This window comes from Orycteropus afer, unplaced genomic scaffold (genome assembly GCF_000298275.1).
Source record: "Orycteropus afer afer isolate SDZICR_OR568_19922 unplaced genomic scaffold, OryAfe1.0 scaffold00424, whole genome shotgun sequence".
Taxonomy (NCBI): Eukaryota; Metazoa; Chordata; class Mammalia; order Tubulidentata; family Orycteropodidae; genus Orycteropus; species Orycteropus afer.
In genome coordinates this window covers 775,708-787,862 of record NW_006922011.1, presented here as the reverse complement: position 1 = coordinate 787,862, position 12,155 = coordinate 775,708, and the positions used below count along the sequence as shown (strand labels likewise).

Genomic DNA, 12,155 nt, shown 5'->3' with positions numbered 1-12,155 from the left:
AAAGACATAGGCAGAAAAAGACAAAAAAAAAAAAAAAAAAAATCACATTTTTCTTTTAACAGTGTCAATGAAAAATTTCAAACATATACAAAATGGTATAATAAATATTGTAAGTGTCCATTAAAAAATTATGACATTATCACTCATAAAAATTCATAGAAGTCTTAAAATATAGAATATCCATTAAGTTCTCAAATTTTCTCATACATGTTTCATTACAACCAGTATTTTAAAATCAGGTTCAACACAATGACCATACATTGCATTAGTATAACATGTCTCTTAAATAAAGAAAGCCCGTACCGCATACCTAATTCTCACAAACAGAAATGATCGGCAAATACTGGAAGGCAAGAGTTGTTAGACGAGGCTTAACTGAATTCTTGCTGTACAAACACACTGTCTCCTCCACACCTCTCATGATCTCTGTATCTGAGACCAGTCTGAGGGAGGGTGCTGCAAATTGAGTGCTTTTTATCCAAAGGAAAAAAGTGCTTTCCTACTGTCCTCCAAGTTCAACCATGTTATGAGGTGTTTCACAGATTTATCATTATTCTTTAACATTGTGTAGTATGCCATTGTGTAACATCCACTGATGGGCATTTAGGTTGTTTCCATCTTTTTGCTATTGTGAATAATGCTGCTATGAACATGGGTGTGCCCAATGTTATTTAATAAATAGTAGCATACTGTCCAAATTTTTCTTTAAATGCTTTCTTCACCAAACAATGTATCTTGAAAATCATGCCATCAGTATGTACAAGATGTAGCATAATAATTGAATTAATACTTGAATTATCACCTTTTACTTTTTAAATAGTAATGTAATTAATAGCTTAGTGCCAAATTTCTTTGCCTACCTATTAACAAACAGGACACTTAACCATGCTTTTACTGATGTAAGTTGAATATATTAAGTCACTGTGGTAATTTGCAAAGATTGGATGGAAATAATTTAGCAAAATTTAAGACAAGGTGTGGTGGTTACATTTGTGTGTCAACTTGGCTGAGCCTGGTTGAGTGGCTGGACAGATGAATGTAGTTATTCCCCACAGTAAGATTGGTAATTAACTCCATGGTGGAATCTGTCAGAGCAGCTGAGTAGCTGCTTTGGGTATGTGGTCTGCTTCCTGTATATAAGAAGCAGCTTTGGGAATGGTCTCCAGCTTATGGAATGCTTGACCCTGCATGTAGCCATGTGGTTGTTCAGCAGCCCGCCGACCTGGGGACTTTCAATGGACTTGAATGAATGGCCTGCTGTGTGGTTTCGTAACATTGGGACTGTGCCATTTTATCTGTCGACCTTGGGCTTGTTAGCCTCAGCAGCCAGTAGCTGCCTGAGTGAAGAGAGGCCTCTAGCTTCAGTGGATCAGGAGCAAGAGGCAAAGCTAAATCCCAAGGTCGAGGGGCTTTCACCCAGCCCCTAGAGCCTGGCACTTTGAACTCAGACTTCTAGCCTCCTAAACTGTAAGAGAATAAACTCCTATTTGTTCGGGTCACCCCATTTGTGGTATATTCCTGTCAGAGCAATACTAGGTAACCAGAACACAAGAGTTTCCCCAATTGCTTACAACTAAACAAAAGTGGAATGCTATCTAAAAAAAAAAAAAAAAAAGAAACACACACACACAAATATTTAAGGACAATTTCAATCATTAAGCAGCACACATTCATGAGGAAAATGTGGTAATTGTCAAACAAACCTGATTTCTTCAATTAGTGTTTTTCCCTATACCCTGACATGCTATCAAAATTTATAATTTTAATTCAATTCCAATTAAAAATTCCAATGAGACTCCTTGACAAGGAAAATGTACAAAAGTGATTTAGCCACGTCTCTATAAAGGCAGGTTATTCACAGTATCATAAGTTGGTAAAGAAAGGAAGAGCAGTGTACCAAACATAAAAACCTCAGTCATTGGCACAGGAAGAGTCCAGGCACACAGTTATCGAATGGCTGGTTGAGGCTGAGGTACAAAGGCCCGGGCCCCTTGTCTCAATTCCAAACACCTCTGCAAGGACAGCTCAGCTCTAGAGCACTTCTGAGGATGGTCTGAGGACCCTGTATTTCAATTACACTGCAGATGCACTTCTCCTGCAGCTTAATCCTACTACCCTCCTCCCTTCAAAGTGTGGTCCCCCAAAGGTCCAGCATTCACACTTTTTGCCTTGGGATCAGAATCCTGGGGAACCTAACCTGTTGTTGCTAGCTGCCATCTACTTAGCCCAATTCATGGTGATACCATCTACAATGGAACGAAACTGCCTGGTCCCACATCATCTCTAGGATTAGCTGCAGACAGGATTGTTGTGATCCATAGGGTTTTCACTGGCTGATTTCTGGGAATAGATCATTAGGCTTTTCTTCTTAGTCTGTTTCAGTCTAGAAGCATCAAAGCAACACACAAGCCTCCAGTGACAGATAAGTGGTGGCTGGACTTGAGAAGCACTCACTGGGAGTTGAACGCAGTCTCCTACATGGAAGGAGAGAATTCTACCACTAAACCACCACTGCCTCTCAGCTGAAGACAAGTAATAACAAATGTGTTTTTACATTGTTCTGTTTTGTATGTATTATCTCATTTCTTCCTTGAAACAAGCCTGTGAGGAATACTGATATTTTCACCCAGTTTCCATAGAAGGAAACAGTCTTACAAGTTCAGTAGTTTGTGGCAGGTCAAAACTGAAGTACGCCTCACAGCCATGATTTTAACCTAGGTTTCCATTTGCTCTAATGACAGGCAGGATTCTGGGTACTATCCTTGAGTCACTCCATCTAGTGAAGTGCAGTACACAATAGAAAATAGGTATTCAAACACTGGATAAAAGAAAAAAGTATATAAACTTTATATGGTTATAATTAACTAAGTATTTGATATTGCTATCAATACTTAATGATATAAACAATGAATTAACCAAAGGCTTTTTAAGCCTTTAGCAACTTAGTTTCCTTCCTTTCCTTATTATCAATGACAAATAAATTGAAATCATTTATATATAGAGTCATTTTCTGCACGTGAAAGGAGCATGTTTTAGGATTCTCGTCAAATATAAATATCAAGTGACTACATGACACGGGAACAAGAACAAGCAAGCACACGCATGCACACACCCTTTGTATTAACCATATCTACATTCTTTAAAGGAGCTCTGGTAGAACAGTGCCTAAGGCACTTGACTGCTAACCAGAAAGCTGGTGGTTTAAACCCACCAGCCACTCCTCGGAAGGAAAACAGGGCAATCTACTTCCGTAGCGATACTGCCTCGGAAACCCAAGGAGGGGTCGCTATGAGTCGGGTCCGACTCAACGGCATATAACAACAACATTCTTTAAGGAACCATTATGATCAACTTGGTCTAGTAACAGTATCTCCTCAACAACTTCTCCCTAATTTGACGATCCTGTGTTTTAGAAATAGCACCAGCATTATTTTAGCAAGGAAAGTTCCACACGTAATAGAAGGGCAAATGACTGATCTGCCTAAAAGTGTATTCTGATATAATTAGAAATGTCATTTTACTTCAAAAGGATCCTTAATAATCCTTTCTACGCTCTAAGACTTTTTCACTAATTTAAACCAATGTGGAAGTAGAAGAAATTAGTTTGAAATCAGTAAAATATATTTAAAGAGCCTTCAAAACAGACAAACATCCATTCTTGGTGGCTATACTCTTCCCTCAGTATTGAGCAATATAGAGACTCTTAGAATAGCCAAACTATTGCAACTTTCACTTTGAAGTACGACTTGAAGGAATTTTTTGATAGATATAAAACTCTTTAAAGGATAGGATAAAATTAACACATTTAGCAGAACAATAGTCAATGCTTCTTACAACAATGGAACATTATGTTAGCTGAAACTAACCCAGTAATTTTAGTTCTGGTAATTTTAACTCTATAAAAATACTTACAAGGTGCAAAATATATATACAAGATGTTCACTATAGCACTAATAATCAAAACCACTTTAATGACTTAACAAAACTGACAAACCACTGGAAAATTTACAAAGGAAAAGAAAGAGAAGAGGCAAACTACACAAATAATAAATGAAAAGGGCTACATCACAAGGGAACCAAGTGAAATAAAAAAGATACTAACAGAATATTAGGAAGAACTGTACTCCAACAGATTTGAACACAAGACCTACCTAAACTAACCCAGTTTGAGATAGAATCCTTCAACAGACCCATAACAAAAGAAGAAACTGAGCAGATCATAAAAAACTCCCCACAAAAAAAAGTCCTGGCCCAGATGGCTTTACTGGAGAATTCTACCAAATGTTCAAGAGCTGGCACCTATACTATTTAAACTTCCAGAACCTAGAAGAAGATGGAATACTCCCAAATTCATTCTATGAAGCAAACACACAACACTGATACCAATACCACAGAAAAGGAAAACTATAGACCAGTATCAGTCATGAATATAGATGTAAAAATCTTCAACAAAATCCTAGCCAACAGAATCAAACAACATATAAAAAGAAAATAATAATAATACATCATGACCAAGTGAGATTCATACCAGGTACGCAAGGATGGTTTAACATCAGAAAAACAATCAATGTAATCCACCATATAAACACAACAAAAGAGAAGAACCATGTATCAATGGATACAGAAAAGGCATTTGATAACATCCAACCTGTTCAAAACTCTCAGCAAAATAGGGATAGAAAGTAAAATCCTCAACATAATAAAAGGCATATATGCACCCCTCCCCCCAAAAAAACTCCACTTTAATAGTATTTAATACAATGGAAAGTGTGGTGATTTGAGTCTATCCACAGGTGCCTTGGAAGAAAGGCCTGGCAATCTACTTCTGAAAATTTAGTGATGAAAACTACAGAATACAGTTCTACTCTCTGTCTACTGTCCCTACTCAACACATAGGAGTAGCCATGACTCAAAACTGACTTGATGACAACTGGCTTTGTGTCTGACACTGCTCTAAGTACTTTGCAGGTACAGGTACTTCTTCCTTGGGCCTCTTCTCTTCTCTATCTACAATGCTCCCCATGGTGATCTCATTCAGGCTCACGTTTTTAAATACAATCTGTATGTCGATGACTTCCAAGTTTATATTGCCAGGATAGACTACTCACCTGAACTCCAAATTCCTACTCATTAGCTTCATTTTGTTGAGAATTTTTGCATCTATATTCATGATGGATATTGATGCACTGCCTCCAATTTCATTTCTTATATTGATTATTTGCATCAGTCTTGCCATTATGTGTCTATTTTATTGATCCTTTCAAAGAACCAACTTTGGGTCCTGTTGATTCTTTCTACTCTTTTTCTGTTTCATTTATTTCTGCTCTGACCTTTATCATGTCCTTTCTTCTAGAAGATTAGGTCTTCTTTTGTTCTTCCTTTTCTATTTGTTCAAATTGCTGGGTTAAGTTATTGATTTTAGATTTTTTTTTTTTTTTTTGTAATGTGGTATCTTGCTATGAACTTTTTGAGCACTGCTTTTGTTCTTTTCCATGGGTTTTTGTATGTTGTTTGCTCATTTTCATTTAATTCTATGTACTTTTTCAATTTCATTTTTGATTTCTTCTATAACCCATTAGTTTTTTAATAGTATGTTATTTAGTTTCCATGTATTTATTTACTTATCTAACTCTTTCTATCACTTTGGTAACTTCATACTGTTATGGTCAGAGAAGATGATTTGTGTGATTCCAATTTTTAAAAAATGTGTTGAATATGATCTATTCTAGAAAACGTTCCCTAGGTGCAATGGAGAAGAAAGTGTACTGTGCTATTCTTGGGTGGTGTGTTCTATATATTTCTGTTAAGTCCAACTAGTTAATAGTTTTAGTAAGATCATCTTTATCGTTATTGATTTTCTTTTTCTAGTTGTTCTGTCTATTGTCAAAAGTGATGTACTGAAACCTCCTATTATTGTAGATTTTCCTATTTCTCTCATTCATTCTGTTAAGAGTTTGTTTTAAAAATCTTGGGGCTCTGACACTGGGTACATAAATGAATTATCATTTTTTTTTTATTGTGATTTGGGTGAAAGTTTACAAATTCATTTTCCATATAGCAGCTCACATACACTTTGTCCATGACATTGACTACAATTTATCACAATGCAACAGCTCCTCTCCCACTTCCTCCCCATAGCTACCTCTTGCTTGTGTCCATCCCTCCATGCACACCTGCCCCCTGAGCTGTTTCTCTGTGCATACACAGCCCTTCTACTCTCCTGTGATTATTCTTCCAAGGAGTGTATCTCCCTAGTGTAAATGTTCAAGTCATATGCCTGTTTTTAGTTTGGCTGGAAGCCACAGGAGTGGGTTCAATTACAGACCTGAAGGGAAGCTAGGGGCCATAGTCTCCATGGTTCCACCAGGCTCTATCAGACCAGCAAACCTGGTCTTCCCTCCCCCCTTTTTTTTCCCAAATGATTTTGAGTTTTGTTCCACATTGTTCTCCCACTCTATCCAGGATCGCCTACATATATCCCTGAATCATCCTTTTAATCATTAAAAATATCTCACAATAGATTTAGACTTAAAGTCTATTTTGGCAGATATTAATACTGCCATCTCTGCTCTCTTTTGGTAACTATTTGCTTGGTATTTTTTTCCCTACCCTTCAATTTTTAACTTATTTATGTTGGGCTTAAGGTGCATCTCTTACAGACAACCTATTGATGAGTCATGGTTTTTCCACTCTGCTACTCTCTTGTCTGTTGTCCATTTACATTCAGTATTATCAATAGGGAAAAATTTGTGACAGGCATTTTGTTACACTTTTTTGTACTGTTACCGACACAGAATTTTAAAACATATTTTAGTAACAAATCCTTTGAGAATTATGTTGTTGTTGTTTGCCGTCGAGTCGGCCCCGACTCATAGCGACCCCTCCTTGGGTTTCCGAGGCAGTATCACTACGGAAGTAGGATTGCCCAACCTTCCTTCCGAGGAGTGGCTGGTGGGTTTGAACCGCCAGCCGTCTGGTTAGCAGGCAAGTGTCTTAGCCACTATGCTACCAGAGCTCCCTTGAGAATTATAGCATACCATAAACAATTTTAATAACGATTCTCATTTCTTAAATCATAATTGTACTGACTAGTAAGTGACAAGTAGCAGTGATGTTTGTGTCAAACCTTCCAAATACACAATGAGACTACGTCACTTTCCTAATCCAGCCTACAACATCATGATTTAAACTACAATGCTAGATAAGTCAGTCTATGACTTTAATTAGACTAATAAAACTTCATTCATTCTGACTGAATGAGTAGTTAAAATCACATCAGATTATGCTTTTCATTCAGTAAAATTTAAATGTTATTGTATGATTACCACAGATAAATTACTTCCTACAGATATGTGTTAGAATCAATTACAGAGTCATGTAACATTATAAAATAAACACATACTGAATATTTTGATAGTAAGATTATACACTGAGTAAAAAGAAATGGTATTATTAAAAACCTCATTGTGACTTTTTTCTTTTTACCTATCAATATTTTCTATATTCAGAAATAAGCTATCATGAAAACTGTAAGGTTTTCATGTATTAAACTATTCTCACATACTGATTCTTCCATGACTATTCGACTTCAATCAAAATTCATACGGTGTCTTCAAACCTATTAGCCATCAGACAATAAATAGAAATCATTTTTGAAGGTTAGAAGAGGATGCATTTTTAATTTCAGCCACAAACTTACCTTAAAAAACAAAGGTAAAAGCTGGAGTTGTTCTGTGACTGCTGTAGAGAAGGATCTTCCTGCACTCGCCATCAGCCACTTCAATACTATTTGGAAACAAATACACATACATAATTTACATAGAATGTAAATTACAGTAACCTTCAATACTAATGCAGGAAAAATGATGACCAAGTAGCTTATATTTAGAGCCCTTGAAAAAAATTTAGACACAAAGTCCAACAGGACAACAAAAATAAATGTCAGTTTTCAAGTGAGTTTCTACTAATTTTAGCCACTCACTAGTTTTTAAGAGTTTAATGCCCTGAGTTCGTTCATCTTCTTCACCAATTCCATTCTCTTCCATAACATGGTTCTGAATTTCTTCATCCACATCCATGAGGGGTTTAAGTTTCTCTAGGATTCGAGCAGTAAACTCAGGGACACGAGGGGATGTTGTTGGTGCAGTGTTTGGCAAGGAAACATCTATCATGAATATGTAGGTCAGCACACTGTAAAATAAAACATAGAATAGAATAGAACTGACATTATAAACACAACTAAGCTTCAAAAATTTGACCCAATCAAAGTAAATTTTCCCAAGACAATTCTAGAGAGAGCCTCAGATTGTACCTATGTAGAAGACAAGCCTCACATTTTTTTTTAAGCATTAAGAACTGAGCCATGGTGACTGCCCACCTTTTGGCTGGTGAGCACACTAATGCCCTAGTCCACATTCACTGCGACTTAGCTGGTTTCCCATACACAAAACAAAACTTTATAAAGAGTATATCATGAAACTCTATGACACTATAATAATAGATATTATTTCAGATATTATGTTTCAATTTAAATAAATAAATAAGAGGTATACCAAATGACAGAGAAAATAATACTCACCTCCCTATTCTTTCCCTGACATTTTTGTAAACTTGTGTGAGTTTGGGTTCCAAGTATTTCAGTAGTCTGTGCAATAGTTCAGGCACTCTCCATTCTTGCTGGGCAAGACCACCTTGTAGAACGTAAAGTCGACTAAAATTAAAGTATAGGAATGTTGTGTTATGGCCTCTTCTGTAATTACATTATCAAAAGGATAGATCAATGATGTCTGAATTTCACTTAATTTTTTTTCATTTCTTCATCTAATAAAGTGACCACAATTCAAAATATCTTTATATCTTTATGACGCTTTAATTTTTTTTTCCACATCATTTTCTCTTTATTTCCGTTTTATCCCCATTACTACACATCAAAAGAAATAGGAACTTAAGAACACTGAGTTAGTTTTTAGGCATCAGATTTCAGAATTCTCCCTAATTAACAAAAGACTAATTCTTCTTGTTAAACAGGATTAACCGATTTCTTCGTATTGTCCACTAACATAAACTCGTTTCTTATGCCATATCAAATGCATTTCTCCTTAAAAGGTTCACACCATCTCCCAAAAGAAAGTAATTACTTCATCAAGCCTTAGGAGTGCAGACAATTCACTTCCATTTATAGGTTTTCTTTTTAGTTACCATGCATCTACGAAGGATCCTCCTTCACCACTCAATGGTGACTCCAACAGCAGCTCAAAAAGCCAATGAAGTTTCCGAGGATCTCTGCTTTCCTGTGTTGAAAATATAAAGAGACAGTTAAAGAGGGGCAAGACCTACAATTGTGTAAATAATATCCAATTATCTTATAAATATTATAACTACATATAATTTACATAAAGAGAAGTAAAAATACCAAAATAAAACTGAGAGGGGAGCCAAGTAAAAATATATACCATGGTATATATTAGAAAGATTAGCAGTGCTTTCAGCCATGGACACATATGGTGTCAGGAATGATATCTATAACCTTGGATTGTCTGGCTTTTACTAAGTTACATTTCCAGATACATGATTTGACTTGTTATTTAATAAAAGAATGCATCTCCACAACCGAGAAGATAAAATACTGATAGAGAACTCTCACTCAAGGCTTACTTAAAATGCTGAACACAATCTTCTCCAAACATGGAAGATGACAAAACCATGTATATAATTTCAAGATTCAAGTATAATGAAATATCATATATTTTGAGACAGAGTATGATACAGTTTGATCAGATGAGTCAAACACAGAAGTAAGCAGAACTTACACAGGATGTTGCTATACAAGTTCCCCAGTCGTTGTAAGTTTCTACCGTAATGTTAGATAACGCTGTTCTAAGCAGAGGGCACAGAAGCTCCCAAAGTTTCTCCACCTACTCAAAATGAAATACATGAGCAAAGTTAATAACACTCAGAATGTCTTGTCTTCAAAAAATTGTTTTTCCTGGAAAGCACAAACACAGTGATACCTCATCTAAATTATTTCTTAAACATAACCCATTGCTGTTGAGTCCGGTCTGACTCATAGCGACCCCTCCTTGGGTTTTTGAAGCAGTATCTCTATGGAATAGATTGCCCAATCTTCCTTCCAAGGAGTGGCTGATGGGTTTGAACCACCATCCTTCTGGTTGGCAGTCAGATGCCTTAGCCACTATGCCACCAGAGCTCTAAATTATTTCTTAAAGTATCCCAATAATCCAGGAGAGTAACCTCACTGTATTATTATCATAAACACAAATGAAACGTTGCAGTGTAGTAAATTACTTTGTGTGGCTTTTCTACCCATAAGTCTTAACAATGTTCTGGGAGGTGCCCACTCTCTCTCAGGTGCTTAGAGTTCTGATGCTATAATTGGCTAGTTTGACCACCCTGCGGGCTCTAAAGGAGACCTCCTGGAGGCAGAACTCTGACTGCTGGTTGAGGAAGATCTGCTGCTGAAAGAGACATGGGCTCCTGAGACACATGTTGCTGGGAAAGAGACGCAAGAGACACGTACTTGCTGAGTGAGACACTGAGGGACCAGCACTGCTGGGAAAGAGACTGTGAGAGACTCTTGGCTGAGGGATGGTGGGCTGGGAGAGAGACTGAGCATTCTTCCTGAACTTGAGTTGTAGCCTGGTGCTTCCCTAATAAACCCCGTAATCCGTGAGTTCTGTGTGGCCACTGCAGCGAATTATCGAACCCAGGAGAGAGGTGGTGGGTGCTTTGGGAGGAACGGTTGGTGAAAGGGCTGTAGGGAGGCAGCATGTCTGGCCTTGCAGGAATAGGCCTTGGGTTATTGCTGGTTATCCTGCTTTCCTCTTGTGAGATTAGAGGAGGTCAGAACATGTGGCCTCCTTGCCGTTTTTGCAAACGTGAATTCTTTTTCCTAAAGGAATTTATTCAAAAAAGAGAAGACACCATATCCTTACAAAGTCTCTCATACTTTGGAGAAGTTCTGTCTTCAAAATTCTGAGTAACATTGTATACTTGCATAAAACAAAACCTCAGTCAATTTTATGTTTTGCATGCTTACTGAGGTCATTTCATTGAATCCTCAAATAGAAGACAATGATAGCTTAACACAATTTAGTCACTTACCTGAGGTATAAGCCTTATATACCAAAACCTAAAGTCCACTTCAATTCTGACTCACAGCAATACTATAGAACAAAGCAGAACTGCCCCATAGGGTTTCCAAGCCTTGTATCTTCACGGAAGCAGACTGCCACAGCTTTCTCTGACAGAGTGACTGTTGGGTTTGAGTCAATGACCTTTCAGCTAGCAGCTGCCTACTTAACCATGGACTCCTCAAAAAACCTAGACTCACTGCCACTGAGTAAACTCTGACTCATAACGACCCTATAGAGTAGAACTGCCCCATGAGGTTTCTCGGGTTACTATATATAGCCTCTAAAGTGTTTAGTTGTACAAAAACTGTGTACATATGCCTAAAGCTACTTCTTACAATTTAATGAGAACATAAATCACTGTGGGATTTTGATAAAATGCAGATTCTGATTCATTAGATCAGGCTGGAGCCAGAGCTCTTCCTAAATGATGCCCATTTGCTGCTGGTCTAGGGACTATACTTTAGCCAAAAGGACTTATATAGGACAAATGAGAAAGGACGGTTTGGGTAAAATCGCTAGTGGAAGCACCAGGCATAGATATTTAAAAAAAAAGAAAATAGAGAACACAAAAATGGTTCTATTAATGACAGTGATGAGATGACAAAGATATCCATGACAGAGCCAATTAAAATGGTGTCATAAAACATGAACAGGGAAAATGTAATGCTGTAAATTAATAAATGCTTTAATTTAATAAGTGACTAAAACACGTATAATCAAATAAATGTATTAAAAATTTATATCGTCTTCCTTAAAGTATCATTAAATTAGCGAAAAACAGTGTTTCATTGTCTTCTGCTGGATTTCCCAATATTGAGTGATTCTTCACATCTTATCAGGTTATATAAAAACTGATGCATTTTGCTAGCAAAATAGAATAGAATCTTCTCCAATTGTGAAAGATGACAAAGCCATGAATTTAATTTCACAACTTAAGGAGAGAGAAGTAGAGTTCCGGCAAGATGGCGGACTAGGCAGAAGGATTGCACAGACCCTCTTCAA

General features: G+C 36.9%; 1 protein-coding gene across 1 annotated transcript in view; it reads right to left on the bottom strand.

Annotated features, from left to right (window-relative positions):
• Positions 1-12,155, bottom strand: part of PSME4 (proteasome activator subunit 4) — a 129,718-nt gene that overhangs the window by 8,993 nt on the left and 108,570 nt on the right. The window contains exons 38-43 of the mRNA XM_042782717.1: positions 9,810-9,914; positions 9,199-9,290; positions 8,579-8,710; positions 7,982-8,190; positions 7,700-7,785; positions 4,652-4,671 (exon numbers count right to left, since the gene is read on the bottom strand). Of these exons, the coding sequence (XP_042638651.1) occupies positions 4,652-4,671; positions 7,700-7,785; positions 7,982-8,190; positions 8,579-8,710; positions 9,199-9,290; positions 9,810-9,914 (644 nt within the window). The remainder of the gene's footprint in view (positions 1-4,651; positions 4,672-7,699; positions 7,786-7,981; positions 8,191-8,578; positions 8,711-9,198; positions 9,291-9,809; positions 9,915-12,155) is intronic.